The sequence below is a fragment of the Seriola aureovittata genome, chromosome 9 (genome assembly GCF_021018895.1).
Source record: "Seriola aureovittata isolate HTS-2021-v1 ecotype China chromosome 9, ASM2101889v1, whole genome shotgun sequence".
Lineage (NCBI taxonomy): Eukaryota > Metazoa > Chordata > Actinopteri > Carangiformes > Carangidae > Seriola > Seriola aureovittata.
The window spans coordinates 11101195-11123675 of record NC_079372.1 but is presented as its reverse complement, the minus strand read 5'-3'; the positions used below and the strand labels follow the sequence as shown (position 1 = coordinate 11123675).

Genomic DNA, 22481 nt, shown 5'->3' with positions numbered 1-22481 from the left:
TCAGAATTAGAACTCCCCTTGCAAAGGGTCGATCTTCCATTTGCCATCAACATCTCCGTGGAGCTTGAAGCTGAAAGGCCCACTGTAGGGCTCTTCATCCAGGTCCAAGGCTGTGATTTTGGCCCATGAGGGTCGATCGGACTGGCACATTTCAATAATAGTTTCAGTCAGGGAAGGAACATTGTCATTCTCATCTTTAATGTGGATGGTGAGGGTTGCAGTGCCTGTCATTGGAGGTTTACCTGGTGATGAAACATATGTGTTGTAAATTTTCATTCATGTGATAAATAAATTTGAATCAATAACATAAACAGTATGTGAATAGTCCTCCAGATCATACCATCGTCAACGGCATATATATTGACCACATAGATACTTTGATTCACAAAGACTGACTCTCGGTCTGTCATCTTTGATGTGGTTACTTTCCCAGTTTTGGGGTCCACTGTAACCCAGCCAGCGGGGTCCTTTCCTTTTATGTATCTGAAACACATATGTGTGTTGTGTTAGACATTTGCAAGTTCTCTACTGGAATACTTATATAGAATATTGTTGTCCTGTAAGCTGGACATGTAGCTAGTATCTTCATGACTTACACAAATGTGTTTTTGCTGCTGACATCAGGGTCTCTAGCTGTAAATGTAACCAGATACTGTCCCCCCTTAATATTCTCAAACAATGGAACTTCTTTGTTGAATTCGTCGAAGATCGGAGGCTCATTGACATCCTCCACAGACACTGTCAATTGGTATATGGATGATCCTTCTCGTAGCCCTGTCACAGCCCCACCACCACCACCACCACCACCACCACTAGCAGCACTAATAGTAGTGACTTTCCAAAGACCAACGGCACTTTTACTCTCCACTCTGCACGAATAATAGGGGAGTTCATTCTCCACACTGACAGTCACATTCCATACAGGACCATCCTCATAGTTCAGATGCTGTAAAAGAAGCAAAGATCGAATGCTGGTTTGAAGACAAAAATTGAAATTCATGCCATGATGTAATTTCACATCATACATCGAAGGACTTTTTAAGAGGCATAATGCTCATTATACAATAGTAGTCAGTGATTTCTGTGATACAATACTAAAATCCCTAGAAATATTATGTATTACAGCATGTCAAAGAGGCCCAAACATAAAAACATGTTTTAGCTTGTTTACAGTAAAATGGAAAAGACGATGTTTTATGAGTAATTCAGATTTTTAGACAATAATGTCTGAAGGAAAAAAACAACGGTGGAAATGGTTGCATTAACATTTTAAATAAAAGGTACAGTGGAACACAGTTATTGTGGGTCAAGCATTTATCCCTGATTTTTGTGGCGTCAGAGTTTGATATATTTTCACCAATAATCTGTATCTGACTGTAGCTTGAAAAGAATATGTAGTATGAACGCAGACCAAATACCTTCTTCACAAAGAGTAGTCCCTCGTTTGTGTCAGGATCAGTACTGATTCTGAAGTAGTTGCCTGCCTCTCCTTGGATTTGATATTTCACTCTCCAGGCATCTGTACCTTTGCCGTCTTCATCTTTAACTTGCAGCCGTGAAACAAGAACATTTTCCTCTCCTTCTTTCACTTTCCCTGGACCCTAGAGTCAAAAAAATAAATGAAACTTTTATTATTAAAGGACGCTGTTGTACTGTAGGCAACAGCTGTTATTTCCTTACTCAAGGTAATTGAATGAATGAATTCGCTCACTCTTTGTCCTGTGATCTCAGGACTGTGGTTATTTCCATCTTCTATGTTGATTATGACAGTGCAGGAGCTGGAGAGCTGTAGTTTGTCTCCACGGTCTTTGGCCTCTACTATAATGATGTGTTTCTCTGCTTTCTGATGGGTTATAAAGAACAGTCACTTTCCAAAATGGAAAAAAAAATCAAACATACGTATTTGACTTGGTCATGTTATTGAAATAAAAAGAAGGAAGAGGGAAATTCCAAGATCAACAGATATGATATTTTAAGAGTATCCTCTTACTTCATGGTCCAGACACCCCTTAAACGAAATGGTTCCAGTTTGAGTACCAGCCATTTGAGTTATGTAGAACTCCACTTCCTCTGATTTATAACTGGTGGAGACTATTCGTAAAGTAAATAGTTTGTTGTTCCCGTTGTCGCTATCTGTTGCTTGAATAGTAATCAAGTTAGTGCCTGTCAGTATCAGAAGAAAAAGAGCAGTTTGTTTTATTTTATGTTATTTTGGTCCTTGTGGCATTCACAACAACTTTGATTCATACAAATGACCAGTTCATAATAACAGGCGTGAAGATTACATCAGGAAGTTGTTCAAAATGAGTAAGTTACCTTGTAACGTAGATTCTTTTATGCTGATCATATAGATTTCACGGTCAAACTTTGGAGGGTGATCATTTGCATCAATAACTGATATCTCAATGCCCAGCCGTGTGTCTATTACTCTACTGTCTCTATCAAGAGCCAGAAACACCAGCTGTAATGCAAAGGCAAGAATTGTGAAATAATGAAACCACCGACCACGTCCCACACCCCAAGTGCACTCTCTTACACACACACTAACCTTAAGCTCCTGGTATGTCTCATAGTCGACAGGGCCGTGGACAGTAATCTCCCCTGTGCGGTTGTTGATATGTAATATGCCTTTGGGGTCCTCATCAACACCTTGACCATGTATCTGGAAGAGGGTGAGGGTCTTCTCAACTTTAACCTGTAGCGAGTCACAACAGCAGCACATTTGTAATGATCTTCCTTCAGCTTGTCATTTGTGTAGTGTCATATCCATGTATTGTGACTCTCGGTAGATACTCACTGTGCCAAGTGAATATGGGTAACTTCCCCCATAGCCTTCGTCTATACTAAAAGAATCTATGATCCAGTTTCTTTTTTGTCGCTGCAAAATTTCTGAAGACGAGCCGTCGATTCCCAGACACTGCGAAAACATTAAATTACATCACTTATATAGTGGAAGTTAAATAATAAATCCTTATGTTACATGTTGCTATAGAGTCATTTGGATGATTCTAAAAATATCAGTTGTGTTGAGGCAGATGTATGTATTAAGTAAGCGCCATATTATTAATTTTTCATCCTTATGTCCAGACAAAAGATAAATTCTTACCAGTGCCGTGAAAAGACAGAGTTGTATTGTCTCCATATTATATCAAGATGATGTGTTGTTTCAAAAGTTAATCCCTCAGATAATAGACTGTTCCCTGTATGAACCTGAATGAAGGCTGAGCTGCATGCCAGGGCTGCTTTATCACTGTCTGTCAGAGTGGGAGGGATATAATAAAGGAGATTTCACATGAACCTGAAAGTTGGCAAAAGTCATAGCATCAGGGTGTAACACTTTCTGAGGAACATGGTGTCAATGAAGGTGCCTTTTTTACTGTTTGTTACAGAGCATTTTATGTATTACTGTCTTTATTTCTCTTGATCCTTTAATAACATGGTTACAAAGTGCTTCATATTGGTGCACGAACAAGAAATTGTACTTGTAAAAGAAAGCTTTAGTAAAACAGTTGTAAACAGCCATAGTACATAAAATACATTAAAAACACAATGAATGAATGAAAGTTTTTTTTAGGTTTTCAAAAGTGATTTAAAAGCAGGTAGCTTGTTTGATGAAATAATCTATTATAAATAAATATATAATATTGAGATTGGAAAATGATAATGTTGTAAAGTTTGATATTGTGAAATAATATTTAACCCTGCTTCTTTTCACTGTAACAGAGATTATGAAAGGTAATTTTTATTTAATTCCAGCATTTCTGATCCAATATATCCTTCTTGAAAATTTTATTTTATTTTTAAAAGTCCATTTTTCACAATTTTAATTTATAATGCCAAGCTTCATGGTGGTACTTGTTACTCTTATCTTCCCTATATTCACCTCCATTTTTAATTAATTCAAAAAAATTTGCCCACTTTCATTTTATGAACTCGTAAAATGAAAATCATTATGTTACAGAACACTTATAGGTAGCACTTATACTTAAAGTTTTGTTCAGTAACTGTTGCTGTTGTGTTCCTTTTAGGGAAATTGAGACATGTACATGATAATGGATAAACAAATAACCTTGGGCAGACTTTAGTAATCAGTTTACTGGAATAATCAGATCTGGCAGAATTGTGAGGCCCACTTTGTAACTCCTTTCAAACAGCAACTCCTTACAAACTTTTTTTCCGTCACTGACTTACACACAAATTATTTTGGCCCATTATTGGGATCCAATTAGAAATAACACATGTTAAATTTAGCAATTCAAAAATAAGATATGCAGTGAAATATGGATTATTGCGTGCAGTTGGGCAAAGCACATTCTTTATTAGACAAAGAGCAAAAAAATATTGGGTTCATGATCAAATATTGTGAACAAAACTTCAAATGTTAAGACTTTTTATCCTCCGTTAGCTCATTTTTAGAAAAAATCAACTCAAACTTTGTTTCATTGATGATAATTTAACAGTAGACTTAAAGCTACTTTGAATCACTTAATGCTCCCTCGTGTCTTTTGGTGTTCATCATTGTCATGCTTGCACATATTTCTTATCTTCAGTTCATCAACCTAATCTGATTCATTAAGTATTTCCTCCCTTTGATTGTGTGCTTTGTCTTTGTCATTATAGCACCTCTGTTACAACTTAAGCAGTTCACAGCAGAAAAGATAATAGCTTTGGTAACTAGAATTGCATTGCAGGCCCCACCTGAGGACAGTAGAATTAGAACAATCTAATGGCTCAACACTGGCTCGCTTAAGAAACCTATCTTCTATAGAATGGGAAGATAAGGCATACGCTTTCGCAAGTCTTTGCACTCAAGCGAGGCAGCTATGAAGCTTTTTACCAGCAGCCCTGATGAATTGACTTCTCAGGAAAAATGATGTGAAGCGTAGTTGTGTAGGCGATTAAAAACCTGTTTGTCATGTCGAGGAACTGATAAATCTAGCTGCTGATGTCGTGGGCAATTAAGAAGTGCACTTTGGCATTCACAAAATTCAACTAAAAACATGACTTTCTATTACTTTGAATTACTGTCATGCTCCCTTGTGTCTTTTGGTGTTCATCAGCCCTTTTTTTTAATTGTTTTTATTTCCTATTCCCTGCTGTAGCATGAAATACCGGCACTTTTAATGCCTTGAATTGTCTTATTTTGTTTTTACTGTGTTTGTGTTTCATGGTTTTGTGTGTTTATGCAGGTAAAAAATGACGTGATATATCAGTATATTCAGATAATTTTCGGGTTATGCGCGCATGTCAGGCAAGGTCACAGGTTCATATTTGCATATAAGCTATATGAGTCTGCGCCACACCTCAACAACCTCTGGCTCCTCTGCTGAGAACATATCTAGCTTAGTGCATTTACTATTTGAAAAACAAGCTTTACAGCGTCTGCTGTACCAGGAATGGACACAAAGCAAAAACATGAAAACATACATACAGTGTCAAATAAAACTGCACAGGCTGATATTGTTTTTGCAGCAATACAGGGAGTTGATGACATGAAATGGTCATAGCACATCTTCAAACAAAACTGTAGACAGCTGCTGTCATTGGTTTTAAAAAACAGTGTTCAAAAATTGTCTACACTGTACACAACACAGCATTAGGAGGGATTATCACATGAATTATATGCAGGGTGAAATAACAGTCAACACAAGTCAAACTTTTACCTTTTTGACATAATGCCAGCGATATTTCTGCCAGTCACCACTCCCTCCGTTACAACCTCTTTATCTTCTACAATTAATGTCACAGTGTTTACATTATAGACTATTAGTGTACATGTAAAAGTAATATAAGTAATTATAGTTGCTGTCAAGCTGTCAACTTATAATATGCACAATCTTAACATATGAACATAGTGGTACAGTTTGTTGCTAGTTTTGTATAATTTTATTATAATAACTTCAACAAATGAACACCCCCCCCCAACCCACGTAAAAAAATGTTTTTTTTAACTCCCCCAGAAATTGCTACCAACATATCATTTAGTAATGGCAAATGTAATTTGTTTAGAATACATATTTAATACAACAGATGCAAAAATGCACATAAGAAAACAAAGCAAGGATCATAAACAACAGGCTACATACATTTACATTAGCACTGTCCAATTTCTGCAGGTACTTGTGAAGGATCTTTTACAAAAGGGCGCCCTTGGAGAAGTTGCTTGTTTTCTTCTTCTGTTAAGTTAAAGTTTAAAGCATCAAAAATAATTATATCCTTTCAAAACCTCCACCTTGACTTGGCAGCAATCACTCTTGTTGCAGCAAAGTACAAAATAAACAAACACACCCAGTCACTGCCAATATGCTAGATTTCACCGTCACCAGAGAGTGACAGTTTGTGCAGTGCATTAATTCCATCTTCAAGTAAGCAACATACAGCCGCTACACGTGGATGGATTCCGATTTGGGCAACCCTGGGCAAATTCAGTATTTTGTAGCATATGGACAGTAAAACATTAGCTTTTCTCCAAATGTTAATGCACTGTTACTTTTTAATTCATTAATTAAAAAAAAAACAGAACATCAGTAATAAATCAGTAAACAGTAATTGAGGCATGAGCAAAAGTTTGGGTACCCCACTAACTCAGTACTTAGTAACCCTGCCTTTGGCAGATATCACAGCTTGCAGTCTTGCAGCTTGAGTCTTTCTGTTCTTGATTCAGGAATTTACTCCTGAGATATTTTTAATCTGTTTTGCACACACAGCATGTGTAAGATCTGCTCTCAGATTTTTCAAATGATATTCAAGTCAGGGAACTGTGACGGCCACTCTTCTCTTCTTTGGATAATTATCCTGCTGTATAACCAGCTTCTTTTCAGTTTCACTGTGTCAACTGACTGCGTGACATCTGCATCCAGAATATTTCATGGGATCCATTCCTTTCTTCAGCCGTGCAGTGTTTCCTGGTGCACTAGCTGCCACTGTTTGTACAAACATTGTGCACTGTAGAATGGCGCAACCCCACCCCTGTGTCAGGTAAACTTCCAGCAGCTCCTTTGCAGCCATATGGGTATTACCTCAAGGTTTGAAGAATCAGAATTCATCAGCTCTGGAAATTTCTTCAGCTAACAATCCTTTAGGATAATTCTTGATCTGCCTTTCAAGTTGTAAAGAGTCAATTTAGGCCTTTACGAGTTCACTAAGTTCTGCTTGTTTTACAAGTTGAAGGATTTCCAAATGTTTTCACATGCCACAATTACTGTCAATTTTTGATACGGTCATGAAATAATGAATGATGAAATAATGAATGAGGAAATAATAATGATAATGCACTGTTATGTGTATGCACTGTTATGTGTGTTATCATTTGAAGAAGGGCTGATCTTTTTTAACGTGTATTTACTGCAGGAGTTGCATTTTCTTCTTTTCACTTGAATCAATGTAATGTAATTTGCCCAGGAGTGCCAAAACTTTTGCATAAAGCTGTATGTAAGACATTTTAGTGGATATTGTGCAAGTACAGAAGCCATCCATTGTGTTATATAATTGTGCCACATATCCAGTCAGATTAATCCATAATCGCAATCACAAAACAGGAACAAAGAGCGGCCTACTTGAAATAAAAATCACATTCTAGCTGTCCCCCTCAAAGCTGCATGTTTTTTTCTTGAATATTCTGGTGACAGATGCCTCCCAAGGTCTTGAACTTTGGCTCCAAATCATTCAGAAACTGCAAATCATCTCCCAGGTTGCTGAGTGACAGCTTATCCAGGGACTCGCATATGCTTCCCTGTCCCTCATAGGCATACACATAGGGTTGGTACTCTGGGCGTTGTACATGGTTTCCATCAATCATGTACAGTCTCTGAAAAAGAAAAAGAAAAAACAGATTTCTGGGTCAAAAATAGGTCATACCAAAACACCAAATAGTATAATGTATAATGATATATTCATGGTACTTTCTATAGATGGTATAGATACTCCTGGTTAAATATTACTTATATTACTTATACAAGTGATAGTTGTTCAATCAAATTTTTACTGGCATCATAATACTGGAGTACTTGCTTTTAAAAATACTTTATTATTCAAAAGTACATTTTTTAAGTCAGCACATTGTTGTTTTGTTCCACATTCACAGAATCTCATGACTCTGAAACAACCTACTGAACTGACTGACTTACTGTAGAACCTGTAGTGTGTGTGTGTGTGTGTGTGTGTGTGTGTGTGTGTGCGTGCGTGTACATGTGTGTGTGTGTGTGTGTGTGCGTGTACGTGTGTGTGTGCGTGCGTGTACATGTGTGTGTGTGTGTGCGTGTACGTGTGTGTGCGTGCGTGTACGTGTGTGTGTGTGCGCGTGTACATGTGTGTGTGTGCGTGTGTGTGTGTGCGTGTGTGTGTGAGTACATGTATGTGTGTGTGTGCGTTTACGTGTGTGTGTATGTGTGTGTGTGCGTGTACGTGTGTGTGTGTGTGTGTGTGTGTGTGTGTGTGCGTGCGTGTGTGTGTGCGTGTAAATATGTGTGTGTGTGTGTGTGTGTGCGCGTGTACATGTGTGTGTGTGTGTGTGTGTGTCTATCAAACAGACAGTGGAATTGCTGATATCTATATCTATCTTCTAACGTAAGCACAAAATGACTGACAGTGTAGGAGTTGGCTGTGACTATTATTTTTTCCTGCGACGAACACATTGAATGGTCTCCTGTGGCTCAGGAGGTAGAGTGGGTCGTCCACTAATTAGAAGGACCCCAGCTCCGGCAGTCCGCGTGTTGAAGTGTCCTTGGGCAAGATACCGGTGACGGCTGTTCCATCAGTGTACGAGTGTGTGAACGGGTGTAATATATGAATGTGTGAGTCAAGTATTGCAAAGCACTCTGAGTGGTCGATAAGACTAGAAAAGCGCTATATAAGTGCAGTCCATTCACATTTATTTACCATTTATCTCATTTTTGTAAATAAAAGAAAATTAATTTTTCTGACTAAAAGCTCTACTGCAAAGTAACAATTACTTTATAGAAATGTAGTACAATCAAAAATAAAATATTTGTCTTGTAAGTGTTGTGGAATAAAAGTCATAAGTTTCCAATATATATACAGTATATATTTTTAAAAAAACGCAATGGAAGTACAGATATTTTGAAAAATACACTCAAATACAGTACTGTCCACCCATGCAGACAACCTAATAGTAATGTTTGTTTGTTCTCACCCATGTTTTGCACATGAGCTTTACTGAATTTTAATCTGACATATAATCTTTTAATCTAATCAGAACTGTGGCCTATCCACCAGTCAGTGCTCTGCAGCCAGTACAGTTAATTGAACTAGAGCATCAATTAAGACAAGTGCTTTATGAAGGCATTAACATACCATGCCTGGTGTTCAGCTCTATGTGATGTGACACAAACTCTTACCCTGTTGATGTGATCTGCAATGTGTTGATCCGAACTCAGGCTGAAAGAGCGCTGGTACCTCGACGAGCTGCCCTGCTGACAGAGAGGACTGTGAGCTCTTATAGCGATAGATTATATGTAAATGCACGGGGTTCCCACTGTTGTATATGCATAAAAAGTGAATACAGTGCACTCAGGGAGGTTTATATTTATTAAAAATATATTAAATCAATGAACAGCAATAATTACCTGGTAGGTGTTCATCCTGTTTGTAGTCCATGTAGAGTACTGTAATTAAGAAAAGACACATACTGTATGTTCAGTCTTCTATCCTCATTTGAAAATATCTGACAGTCACCAGGATCCACTCATTTACTGTTTACTTATTTATGAGTTATTTATTAGTGAGGATAGACTCAATATACCTTTCAGTGCAAGGTAATTAACTTCAACACACCCAAACTATTTATGTTTGCAGGTTTTGTCTATGCATGTGTGTGGATTCCCAAGGAGGAGAATGCAAGCAGTGACAAACAATTCAGAGCAAACGCACTCATCAGTGTGAACCTGACAACCTCCTTCAAGTTAATGGCCAATTGCCTCGTGGCATTTCTCATAACCAAACACTAACATAAAAACCTCAGTGCAGAGGGGAGTTGTCCCAGGATGCATAGAACCCACAGGTGTGGGAAACTCAAATGAGCAGAGAGGAACAAGAAAGCTGGGGACACCTGGCAGTGCTGTGGCTGCACCTTGCTCGTGCCTACAGATCAGTCCTGCCCAAGATGGTAGAATCAACCCTGACCAAAAACCACGTCCCAGAGAAGATCTCATCTCATCTCACGTCTTATCTCATCAAGTCTCATCCTTCACCATTACAACAATTTTTGCCTGAGGGTGTTTTCTGGAACAGTTAATAGGTACAATTAATAAACTGACAGAAAAAAAACAGTGTCAAACAACTAACAGTCTTCCTGCTGGCACTCAGTATGTGTGGTGTTAAAATACTCTTGTGGCGCCCTCTTGTGGATTTAAGTGTGTTGATCCTACACGAAACGGGACCAGGCCCAGACCTAATACATGGCTGGACCACGTACGGTCAATGTGCTAAATTGAGGACATATTTGAAAACTGTTGTGTCCTATTTGCATTCTGCTTGGTGTCAGATGGTTTCAGCCATTTATCAATTTGCTTCTCTCCTCCTCTCTGGGCAGTATTTTTAATGCAGCCGAATTCACAACGAAGCTGTTTCCGTTGACATGTATATGTTGTCAGATCACAGAAAAAGTTTGAAACACTTAATAATACAAAAAATAGTAAACTCCAGGTGAATGCAAGATGCTGTTGAAGTAGAACTCATTCATTGTAGACAACAGGAAGTCTCCGACTAGCTTCAGGCACACTTGCACAATGCCAGTATATAATTAAAATGCCTTTATAATAAGCAAGTTCACAAAAAAAAAGGTTGGAGGCTATGTTGCAGAAAGTTCCTAAATTTAAATTCCTATTTTAAGAGTTTGGTAACCATGGTAATCCTGATTTAGGAAAAAGGCCATTACAGATGAATAGTTCCTAACTCAATGTTCCTATCCTAACTTAAGGAAGGAAAAGTGTATGACACAAGCCTCCTAACTTCCCTCCTTAACTTTAGGATAACTGCTAAGTTGTCCTAAGTGTGAGCGAGTGAATGGGTGAATATGGCAAGTATTGTAAAGCGCTTTGAGTGGTCAGTAAGATTAGAAAAGTTCTATATAAGTGCACGTCTATTTACCATATTTAATATTTCTTAACCTAAAGGAAGATAAGATGTGATTCCAAAAGTTAGTTATAATTTGCTTCTTTAATACCAACTAGGGAAAACTCCTATCATACACTCTTCCTATTTTGATTTAAGTTAACACAGGCCCTGAAATCTATTTCCTCATTAAGACCTGGATAAATCAAATTTAAAAGTCCAATAAGTCTCTCTCTGAAGTAATTAGTAAGGTGATCTCCACTTCTGCTCCACAAATTCAATACCCTCCACTTTCATAAGGCTATGATTGCTGTTATGACAGTTGTGGAAGTGGCACGCCATAGCATGATTCACATTATTAGTTTTTATTGCACATTTGTGTTCTGAGGGTATTAAATGATATGCCAAAATATAATGATTGCATTTTAATTATATCCTGGGTGTAAGTGTATTGGAGCTAGACCAGAGGCTTGTCGTTGTCTAAAGTTTGAAATAGTGACTGAAGCTTTTTCCAAGCTGCTGCTCTGCAGCTGCTAAAATCCAGATTTTACAACCATACCGTCGTCTGACAAAATCACCATACACATAAATTAAAAACAAAGACTCCTGTGATTTCAGATATATACACTGTATAAAAGCCATCCAGTCAAAAAAAAAACAACCAATAATAGCGGTGGAGCACACTGTCACCATGCAAACACTGCAAATTACTATTTTTTTTGATTATTGATAAATCTGATGATTAACTCTTGATTAATTGATTTATATTTCTGCCTAAACAATGTCAGAAAACAGCGAAAGTTAAATTTGTCGTCATATATGACAAATAAAAGTGTCAACTCCTGACTTTTAAGAAGCTAGAACCAGCAAATGGCTTTTTTGGCATTTTGGCTTTTGGCATTACAATTATCAAAAAATCGTTGCATCCCTACAGTCATCAGGAAGCACGTGTCAGCAGAGTCTGCTATTGTAATCACAGCCATGATCACTCACCATGGCCTGCCCTCCAACGCCTCTGAGAGTGTCTTTATGATGCTGCATTCCCATTGAGGTCATGTTAGAGTTAATCTGTAGGGGGAAATGCATTAAGGTTAAATCAGGGTGGAAGAGCATATAGACCAGCAGCAAGTCCTACCTATGACCTACTATAGATTTCTCAGTCATATGTATCTGCAATGACTTGTTTGTGAAAATCATAATTTCAACCAATCCTGCCACTGTAAAACACTCCTTTAAATCAGGGGTCTCCAACCTTTTTTTACTCTGAGAGCTACAGTACTTTGACAAAATAGATAATAATACGCAGACTGATCTTCAAACCAAATCAATATCATGTCATATTGACATGTCAATTTTTGTGTCAAAAATCTGAGTCATGATTCAGTCAAACCTGAACACAAACCTGATAACACCATTGTAAATAAGCATCCATAAATCTGCTAAGAAAAATCAGAGAAATAAAAAGCTCCTTAGTAAGTAATCCAGTGATAGTTGTCAATATATCCAATTGTACATAACAAACGGGAACTTAAAATAGCAAATTCAGTACACTTAATTTTCCAAAATGTAAACAAACAAGGCTAAAAAAAAAAGTTGAAGCCCACATCTTAACTCACTTTATCCATGGCAACATATTTTCTGTTTCTTGGAAAAGTTTAGTTTACATCTGTTCTGTTATCTGGAGAAGTTGCTATCACTGCATGTCGCCTACAGCATATCTGTGGTAAGCAAACATGACAGTGTCACTCATTTGACTGACAGCTGATAAATAATTATTTGTTGTTGAAGGGGGGGGGGGTGTCTGTGTATTTGATTTAGTAGATTTTTAGTTGTGTTGCTTAAAGTTTGTACTATGAATCTATGGTTTGTACTATAATCTTGGAACCTTTGGGTGAGCTACTTTAAAACAGGGGGTGAGCTGCTGGTAGCCCGTGTACCACCTGTTGGAGACCCCTGTTTTAAATCTTCTCTTTAAAGGCCTTTTACTCACCATGGTGAGCCCTGAGCTGTTGTATGTATCCATGTCCTGGGCCATCGCTGGATCCATCTGAGAGAACTATAGTTGAGCAGAGTAAATTAATGAAGCAGAGGCCAGTAAGATTCATTTTATATCTTTATATCATTTTATATATCATATTTTGTCAACAACATTTTACAGCATTTTTATTTATACAATCATTTTATTAAATGATTGAAAAAGCACATGTAGTCACAATATCAGCTTGTCTGAACAGTTAGTCCCCCCTTGCGTGTAAGGAAGTAAGATATTGTCTTTGTACCGTGTCAAGCTACTATTAAAGTGATCTACAGCCCGTGTTAACCCTGTAATTTATCTCATAAATGCGCCTATAACATTCACCTAAAGCAGTTCTTTCGATCACATACCTGCTTATCTGTCTCCATTTTACATGTACAAAGGAATGTACAAAGTAACAACATCATAGCTGTCAATAATGTCTAAACAGGATCAACTGTCATATTTTTTTGAAACACTGACAGCTTTCGTGTGACTCCTTTGTTTTGTTCACCGACGCCTTTTAGACTCTTGCCTTTTGACACACCCAAACTAACACTTAAGAACCTGTATGTAACAAAGTCAATCACAGAAAATGCGAATGAAAGGAGTACCTGCATGGTTGCCTGTTTCAAGCCATCCGTCACAGCCACACCATTCGTAGGTGTCAAGAGCAGAGTGGGCGACGCCTGGCAGAAAGGGAGAAAAAAGAATTATATTATTATATAAAAGACTCCCCCAAAATGTTTAACATGTTGTGATTGGTGGAGGAATGTAGCATACTGTCACAATCTCCATCCAAATTGCACACGCAACAAAACCAACTCACTGTGCTGGCAGCGCCCCCTCCTTCTTGGTTGTACTTGATCAGGGTCTGGTTGCCCTCATCCTGCACCATGGGGAGTTGATTTATCCCCTTTCTTCCACACTCACACATAAAGAGGAGTAGCAGTACTGCAGACACACATCAAAATAACACTAAGAACAGAGTGTACATGTCACCTTTTCAACAAACTACCACATAATTTCCATGGGCAATGGTGGCCAAAATAGAGACAGTCCCCTTCTTTACCACCACTGGGGAGGTGTACTGAGGAGCTTCCAGGTGGGAATGTGTGTAACTGCTTGTTTTTTAAATAATAATTTAATAATAAAAAATAATTTGGAGGGATAGCAAAATGCATGTCAACACAGGAACTAGACCAGCACAGTAACCTCAATTCACAAATTTAGTTAAACCATTCGAGACAAAATCTTGAGGACAGAATTATTCTGATCTGAGATCTAGCAGTCATCGAGAAATGTTTAAGCTACTGGATTGTATTCAAAATATGAATCTTCACATTCCTCACCCCTCTATTAACTATGTGATCAATCGATCTTAGTGTGAGCTAACAATCTCGAACAATTTTATTTCCACAGGTAAATTAATTTGCTTCTAATTGACTTGATACTAAAACACTCTGAGGGTCACTGCAGGTTTATTGAGCATGAACTTTATGGTTAAGATAATGTTTCCACTGATTCTCGTACTCACACAAAAACAAGAGCAATCCTGCAAAAATCAGTCCGATAGCAGCTGGCCCAAGGCTTGATGAGAGCGGCGCTCTACCGAGGCAAACACGTGTTTCTCCACAGTCACACACCATCAGTTCCGCAGTTTCATGTCCACTCATGCCCTGTTGGTCCTGAATCACCAGAGGCACTGAGTAGTTGCCGTAATAGAGTGTCTTCAGGCTAACTAGGCCAGCTTCCTCACCTGGGGAAGAATGTAAAGAGAGGTCATGTAGTAACTCTTCGGCTGGAATTTTTGAGTTCGAGGTGGGTGTAAAGATGTGTACTAACCAAAGGCAGGTTGTAGTTTCCATCTCTGCTCTAAATTTTGGTCATCATCCCCCAGGGAGAAGGTGAAGGGTCCACTGTAAGGATGGATGTCTAGGTCCTTGGCAAGCAACATGACCTTGTTAGCCTTGTTTCCACACATAATGAGGCTCTTGTTGACCAGCTTAGGCACGTTGTCATTGATATCGCTCAGGTGGACCAGGACAGTGGATGTACCTGTAGCTGGAGGCTCACCTTGATACCCACAACAAAGAAAACACACTTTATTAATGTAGTTTACCAATTGACCATACTATATATCTTATATTGGATTATCATATACAGTAGAGCTTGTTCATACCATCATCTATGGCACCGACGAGGATTTTATAAATGTTGTCCTTATCAACAAAGGATGACTCTCTGTCCATTTTCTTAGTTGATTTGATTTGTCCTGTTTCCTTATCAATGGCCACCCAGTCAGCCAGATCTTGTAATAGCACATACCTGATCACAGGTAGGAGACATTGGAGAGTGGAGTAAACATATCGAGAGCATGCACTTAAATGTTAGTGTGTAACTTCTACACTAACATGTTAGATGTCTAATGTTTCCATTAGCACACAAAGGCAAGCACTATCAGAGATACTACATGATTACATGATGATGAAAGTTTTATTGTACACAGGATGCCACATTATCAGGCAAGGTCCAATAGGAAGTGTGGTGTAATTAGGACCTGACCAAGGCATGAGCAGCAGTTTGATTATTGCACATATATCAACATCAGGTTATGGTTATGTGCCTGCTAATACTAAAGAAATGCCAAAGATCTGTTTGTAGTAATTTAGAAAACAGTGGCACCATCACATAATTTGCCTGCCACAGAGCACTGACAATTTGAGTTTTTCAGCTGTAAAATGTTCCACTCATTACACATGTTAGTCACAACTATTTGATAACCAAATTTTATCAGAAATGTTTGTTTATATTATGCATTTTTGACGAAACAAACATCAGATGACATATTACTATACTATTGTCTAAACTCTCAAATGTTGTCAACTGCTTGAAACACCCAGCATAGGTTGGGCTCCATACACCATGTGTCAATAAGGTCAGCTGGCATAGAGTATGTAGCCACAAACCTGATGCTGGTTGAGTCAACATCATGGACCTTTGGAGTGAACAGCACCTTTCCTGGCATGTCCTCTTCCTTCAGGTACACGTTTGCTGTTTCTTTCTCAAACTCAGGCGGGTCATTGACATCAATAACTTTGATTGTGACACTGACTGAATTTGGAGGTGGAGGCGTGGCTTTGCCAGTTGATTTATCTTTACAAACAAATAAGGGCTCCTCGTTCTCTACTCCGATCTGCAGGTCGGTAAAAGTCGTCCGCTCAAAATCCTTCCCCTGGAGGAAACACACAAGTTTATGTCAGTGCTGGTGTAACTGCTATTTATAGATAGATAGATAGATACTTTATTTATCTCCTATGGGAAAATCAGGTGTCCAACAGCTAATTCGTAATAATAATAATAATAATAATAATAATAAATAATTAAATCAGTTCAATGGTGATAATGATGAGAAATTATATGATGAATGAAAACATTTTGTTGGGCTTTTACTAGCTTGGCCCACTGTGAATGAATGAAGTTTGTAAAAGAGTGAGAAGGGCAAAGTTACCTTGATGACACTCAGAATACCCTCATTTGTCTCTGGGTCAGTTTCAAGTTTGTAGTTTCCTTCCTCATTCCCTTTAATGAAGAAGTATTTGGCTCGCCAGCCCGGAGTGTTAGGAGTGTCTTTGTCCTCCACCGCAATTCTCAAAACATCATGTTGGATGGCTGACTCTAACACCTCACCTTGGTACTGGGCAGGTGGAACAGTTTCAACTTTAACATCATACATCACTCTAAAGAGCAACTATAATAATGAAAATAATAACGATAATAAGCCTTACCGTAGTTTCCTTGAACGTTGGTGCATGAGTGTTTGTGTCAACAATATTGAGAGTAACAACAGCAGTGGAGGAAAGGGGTTTTTCTCCTTTATCTGTTGCTTGAACAACAATTTGATACGTCTTTATTTTCTGGAACAGATATAAAATATGATATTTGAGATATCATATTGAAACGTCAGTATTTGTGTGTATGAATGTACATGCAGCTGTCCGCTGTATATGACACTGAACCTCACATCATAGTCAAAACACCCTTCAAATTTGAGCTGGGCCATCCTGTCATCAACCTGATCCACATCAAACTTGGGCTCTTGCGGCTGCTGTGAAATCACACTGAGAGTGACTTCAGATGCAGGTGTGTTCTTCTGATCTCTGTCCAAGGCTTGTAGCTGCACTGACAAGTACCCTTCAAGAAATTGAGGAAAGGAAAAAGGAAGCACAAGAGAGTGAATGTGTTACAGAAGAGTGGGGAGTGGGGAGTAGCAGGAAAAAGAACGAAGGATGAAAGATGAAGCCCAGTTTTGAAATGATCATTTTCTCACATCTCTGTTTAAAACCCTTTAGACTTCATGAGAACTCCATACAATGATACAGAGAAAATGAGTGTAAACTCACCCTCTGGCGTATTTTCCTTCACATCGGTTTGGATTTGAGGTTGGAAAAATGTAGGTGGGTTGTCATTGATGTCCTTTATTTGTATGTCAAAAGCTAGTTCCCTATCTATTCTATCACCCGTTTCTCTGTCCAAGATGTCAAACTTGATCTGTGGGTAAAGATACTCATGTGAAATGACTCTGGTGGTTTAATATCATTATAAAGTGTATTTAATCAGAGGGACTAGTAATTAGCAGTATTAGCTCACATGGAAGAGTTCATATTCCTCTCTGTCGATAGGTTTATGGACAGAGACGACTCCATCATTTTCATCAATGGAGAACACTCCCAGCGGCTTCTCAGTCACTCCCATTCCACTTATACGGAACTTATGGTGTTTCCTCACATGATCTGACTTGTCATTGAACATCTAGGGTCAAAACATACACAACTTAGCTGCAAGTGTTTGCATGGCTGATCTGGCCAGGATGCTGAGCTGTAATATTGACTAGTAATTTCATTTACAAAATGAAGTTTGCACCTGCGAAAGTTTTTTTGGGTATGGACCGGGTTCCTCTTCTGTTACTTCAAGCGTAGATAACACCCACCTTCTTTTCGAACGCACCAACAGCTCCTGTAAATCACATATGCAGTCGTTAGTATTTCTGCTAGAAGCAAAACATGTTGGAAAGGAGTTTGCAATTCCAAACAAGAAAGAGTTACCCGCTTCGCACGGCTCTGAGAGTTCCCACTGTGAGACTCTGCCGCAGCTGCTACTGCAACCTGCAATGACAGGACCATTGAATAGTATACCTATGACTAATACTCGTTCTTGTCATCATATAGAACTTTGAAAGAGCTTTTAAGCCAACATAACTTGACAGGTGCCTTTTATCACTCTACACAAATCATCTCCTTCAGGATTTAATTTGTTGTCTTACTGTGTGGCTGTATGTCCCTCTGACTTTCCCTCCATTTCCTTCACTGTATTCTGCTACTATAAGACAACATTTATGCACATAGATGTTTCCATTCATCAGGTTTCCATCCCCACTCATCCGGTGCAGGGTCTTAGGGAGCAGGAGCATGCATCAAGCATACATTGGGCGAGAGGTTGGGTACACACTGGTTGCCCTTCTATCACAGAGCACAACACATAAAAAACCTTCATACACACAGACAACTAAGAGTTTCCAATTCATCTACATGTCTTTAGACTGTGACAAGAGAGCAACGCAAAAGGAGTGGTCTTTGCACACATGCTGGAGAAAAAGTAATAGTGTAAAACGCATCAACCATTATTGTTAATTAATTAAATTGCTATGTTTTAGTCAAGTGACTTTCATATGATATTTCATCTAGGAAACCAAAACAACTGACCAATTTCTCTTCATTTACCTTTGAGCAGAGTGTTCTGAAGAGTGTATGGTATCATGATTAACAGCACCGAGAAAATATCAGCAACTTAGATTTTTAATGAGATCTTGATGAAATCAGTCCTAAAGACGAACAGTGAAAAAGTATTAAACGCTATTATGGCAATAAATATGGAAAAAATCTAACAAAACTTCTGTCAATAGTAAAGCATATTGTGCAGTGAACTTTTATTTTATGCCTTAATTAGATAGTGATGGTTGAGCAATGACGAAATGAATGAGAGAGAGAAATGCAAGACAGGCTCGTGCCAGATGCAAAACAGTGATGTTGCCATTCATGGCAGCTATTGTGATCTGTAAGCCACCGTGCAGCCATACGCAAATGTAATATACGTACATATATTGAATTTATTATATATCTATAATCTATACGTATAGACACACATTATTATATACAGTGGGTCCAAAAGTCTGAGACCACTTTCCCAGAATGAGAACACAGACGTGTTTGAAATTAATGAGAAGTAAAATAAGCATATACAATTTTTATATGTATGTTGTTTTGATAAACTTGCCTATAGAAATTGAATATTGTTAACATATATGCTTGCAACATAGTATTCCACAATACCATAAAATTCATAGATATTTTTAATGTATGTACATATGCCAATTTTACTATGGCAACTTCACTCTTGACATAGAGACATATCCGTCATTTATTCGCCTACATTCCTGTTTGGATAAAGGTCACTACATACAGGCATCTAATGTTTTACTGACAGTAATATTAGAAACCAGTTTTCTTTAGGCTATTTTTTTTTTTAAATAACCCTTCAACAGTGTTCCACGAACTCCATAGCCTGCAGCTTTTAGTTACAAATCATAAACAACAAGTGAAGCTTCAATGTAGAATTTGTATAGTCCATCATTTCATGCTTTTGTAATAGAGAGCGTCTCAGACCGCATATTTCTGTCCGAAAGTCGAGAGCCGAGTCCGAGAGAGCAATAACCGAGTCCAACCCGAGTCCGACGCAGTTATAGTGTAAGCTGAAGCACTGAGTTTCTGTTTTGGTTACCAAGGAGGTTACAATACCAGTTTACCCTGAATAAACGTGTTGGCGCCTTGTTGGCTAAACAGTCAAAAGGGCTGTTTTAAAGGTATTTTAACACACACACTATGCAATGTCATTATGCCACATTATGCAGTTCATCAAACATAAGCTATACACACGTATACACACATAAAGAGCCTGACACTGCATACAGTTTAGCCTCTTTGAATTGAACATGTGTTTGCTGATGTAACTGAAACTGGACTTTTATCATGATTTATTCTGACTTCAACTTTTTTTTAAAACAGCAGAATTTTTTGTGAAATGTGAACATGATAGATTTTCAAGAAAATGTTGCATGCAAATAAATGTATCGATCTTCTTTAAAAAAGGACATGATGTCTTACTTCGCTTTGGGAGACATTTTCACCTCACAAATTATCTTAAATTAAATTGACAGTTAACCAATGCAATTAATTGTAATATCAACTGCTGTTCCTTTTGTCTGATCAAGACGTTTTAAATTATGTGAAATAAATACCTCAAGTTCCAGATTCGCCACCTCCACTAGGTTTACTGCTGCTGCCGAGCTGTGACTGCTCAATAATGCCTAATGCGGTTTGAAGTTGCCATATCGTAGTCGAGTATCCCCCATATGCCACTCTTTAATTCTTTATCATAATAACCAACATTTCTGCAGAAAACAAACAAATTTAGCAACTCATGGTTGCAGCATAGCTCTTACCGGTAACACGGAGGGATTCAAATGAGATGGGCAAAAATACCGGAAGGGACAATTCATCAACACTTGGACATTGGTAGGGACACGTCCCTGCTGTCCGTACCCAAAGCTATGCCCATGGTCCTGCATTGAACAATAACCGCAATTGACCGAACCCGACCCGAACCCGTGCATCAATTCTAAAGTTTGAGACAGGTGTTTCAAACACCGTGTTCACAGGGCAACGAGAGCGGTTTTATTTGAATCTGCAACCAGGCAGATGCCAACATTAGGGCCATGACCTCTTACGATTGATATCTGCCTGACAGCCAGGTTCGCTGGAATAAGTTTGTATTACGAAATTCTTTTGTAGTAGGCATGTGTTATTTTTATTAGGAAATGAAAACTCTGCAGTTGTACCGAAAAAAGTTTTGCAATGCCAGATTCAGAGGCTGCCAATAACTTAATAATAGGACGGCTGAATTATCACTCAATCAATCCAATAACTGTAAAGATGCTGAAGCTACTCCATTGAATTACAAAGCTCTCCATATGTTACCATGTCCACAACCTGTATTTCCAACAACAGTTTCAGACTGTTTATCCAATAGAATAGCAGACACTACATTCTCTATAGGACATGTAGACAATCTGAGTTTCATTTCCAAGTTTACAAGTAAAATAACAAGCAACACAACTCTCTCAAAATAAACATGTTGGCATAAAAATTCATAAACATTCACTTTGTTTTTCATGTTCAATGTTATCCTAATTTTTGCTTGTTTAAAGACAGGCGATAATTCAGAATGTCCTGCTTACCAACAGAAGCAGGGAGATGGTCCTCATCTTAGTCCACTCTCCTTGATACCCTCTGTGGGAGTGCTCTCTGAAGGAGTGAAGCACAGCTTGAATAAGAGTGCACAGACGACAACCCACAACAGCTGCAAGCAGCAGATTGGCTGACTCTGCAGCTCACAAAAGACTGTTTGTTCAGGCTCACAGTTATGCGTAATTCAATATGTTAATATGGTGTTTGTACCTACAATGTGTGTGTAAGATCACTTGGAGTAGGCTACTACACAGGTATTTGCTTGTTTTTTTAGTTCATTACGAAAATGCGAACTTGTTTGTGTGTGTGCTGGGAAACATAGCTCGGCTCAGGTGTACACCCCTCCAGCTCTATAGCTCAGGTTACCATGTCTTATTCATATCTGGCCTACATCACATTCAAATGTAGTTTCATTTCATAGTTCCTGTAAGTATTAGATTAAATGACTGCAGTAACGGTTTAAAACCCACTGGTACAGTATACATCACTCTCTCACTCATTACACCAGCAGTCAGTCATTAGTATTAATATTAATATTGATATAGACATTAATATTATTTTTACCATACACATGCTGTATTATTTTTTGTTGAGTTGCCGCAGTGACACATTCATTGAAATAGGATTACATTACACATGACAAAAATAGTGTTTGCTCTTCCAAAACCTGTGAGCATGACTGTCCATCTCACCTCAGGCAACATTAATTGGCAGGTTTTGGAGGCACTCCCTCTGTGTAATAGACCAATCACTCACTTGTGCATGGATTTGGGATTATGAGATCATGTAGCACAAGGCTGCAGGTGGAACAGTTGCCATCAGTTAGAAGTTAGGTACGTGGCAATTACAGAATATTTACCTGTTTATTAAACGATTATATCTATATTTGAAAAGTCTAGACCTTAACTGAAAAAAAAATATGGTTAGTGATGGATCAGTACAAAGCAAGCCCAAGTTATAGTTCCTATGAGTATGTAAGTAAGTCACTGAAATAACATTTTTAAACCCACTGGTACGGTATACATTCCTCTCGC

General features: G+C 38.3%; 3 protein-coding genes across 7 annotated transcripts in view; 1 reads left to right on the top strand and 2 right to left on the bottom strand.

The window, feature by feature from the left end:
• Window positions 1-22481, top strand: part of zmp:0000000926 (uncharacterized) — a 76955-nt gene that overhangs the window by 7835 nt on the left and 46639 nt on the right. The gene's annotated exons all lie outside the window — the stretch shown is intronic.
• Window positions 7-3220, bottom strand: LOC130174931 (cadherin-2-like). The gene is made up of 10 exons (XM_056385181.1): window positions 3107-3220; window positions 2798-2917; window positions 2549-2695; window positions 2317-2461; window positions 1991-2163; window positions 1712-1843; window positions 1419-1601; window positions 597-946; window positions 341-483; window positions 7-242 (listed from the first exon to the last, which is right to left on the bottom strand). The coding sequence occupies exons 1-10, from the start codon at window positions 3140-3142 to the stop codon at window positions 7-9; spliced, it is 1665 nt and encodes a 554-aa protein (XP_056241156.1). The 5' UTR covers window positions 3143-3220.
• On the bottom strand, window positions 4054-21504 carry cdh26.1 (cadherin 26, tandem duplicate 1). Its single transcript, XM_056384328.1, has 19 exons — window positions 21438-21504; window positions 18190-18249; window positions 18008-18100; window positions 17735-17896; window positions 17488-17635; window positions 17109-17278; window positions 16873-17001; window positions 16596-16781; window positions 16054-16319; window positions 15267-15412; window positions 14930-15160; window positions 14622-14843; window positions 13914-14038; window positions 13699-13773; window positions 13061-13126; window positions 12064-12138; window positions 9585-9623; window positions 9357-9428; window positions 4054-7807 (listed from the first exon to the last, which is right to left on the bottom strand). Exons 1-19 carry the CDS (start codon window positions 21462-21464, stop codon window positions 7589-7591), a joined length of 2511 nt encoding a protein of 836 aa, XP_056240303.1. The 5' UTR covers window positions 21465-21504; the 3' UTR covers window positions 4054-7588.

Coding starts and splice junctions, on each gene's coding strand:
- LOC130174931 (XM_056385181.1), bottom strand. CDS start 3,142: ATGGAGACAATACAACTCTGTCTTTTCACGGCACTG. Junction 2,918..3,106: donor TCTGTCTTTTCACGGCACTG/GTAAGAATTTAT, acceptor ATGTTTTCGCAG/TGTCTGGGAATCGACGGCTC. Junction 947..1,418: donor GACTACTCTTTGTGAAGAAG/GTATTTGGTCTG, acceptor CTTCTTTTACAG/CATCTGAACTATGAGGATGG.
- cdh26.1 (XM_056384328.1), bottom strand. CDS start 21,464: ATGAGGACCATCTCCCTGCTTCTGTTG. Junction 17,002..17,108: donor AAGGGTGTTTTGACTATGAT/GTGAGGTTCAGT, acceptor TATCTGTTCCAG/AAAATAAAGACGTATCAAAT. Junction 15,413..16,053: donor GTTGACTCAACCAGCATCAG/GTTTGTGGCTAC, acceptor ACCTGTGATCAG/GTATGTGCTATTACAAGATC.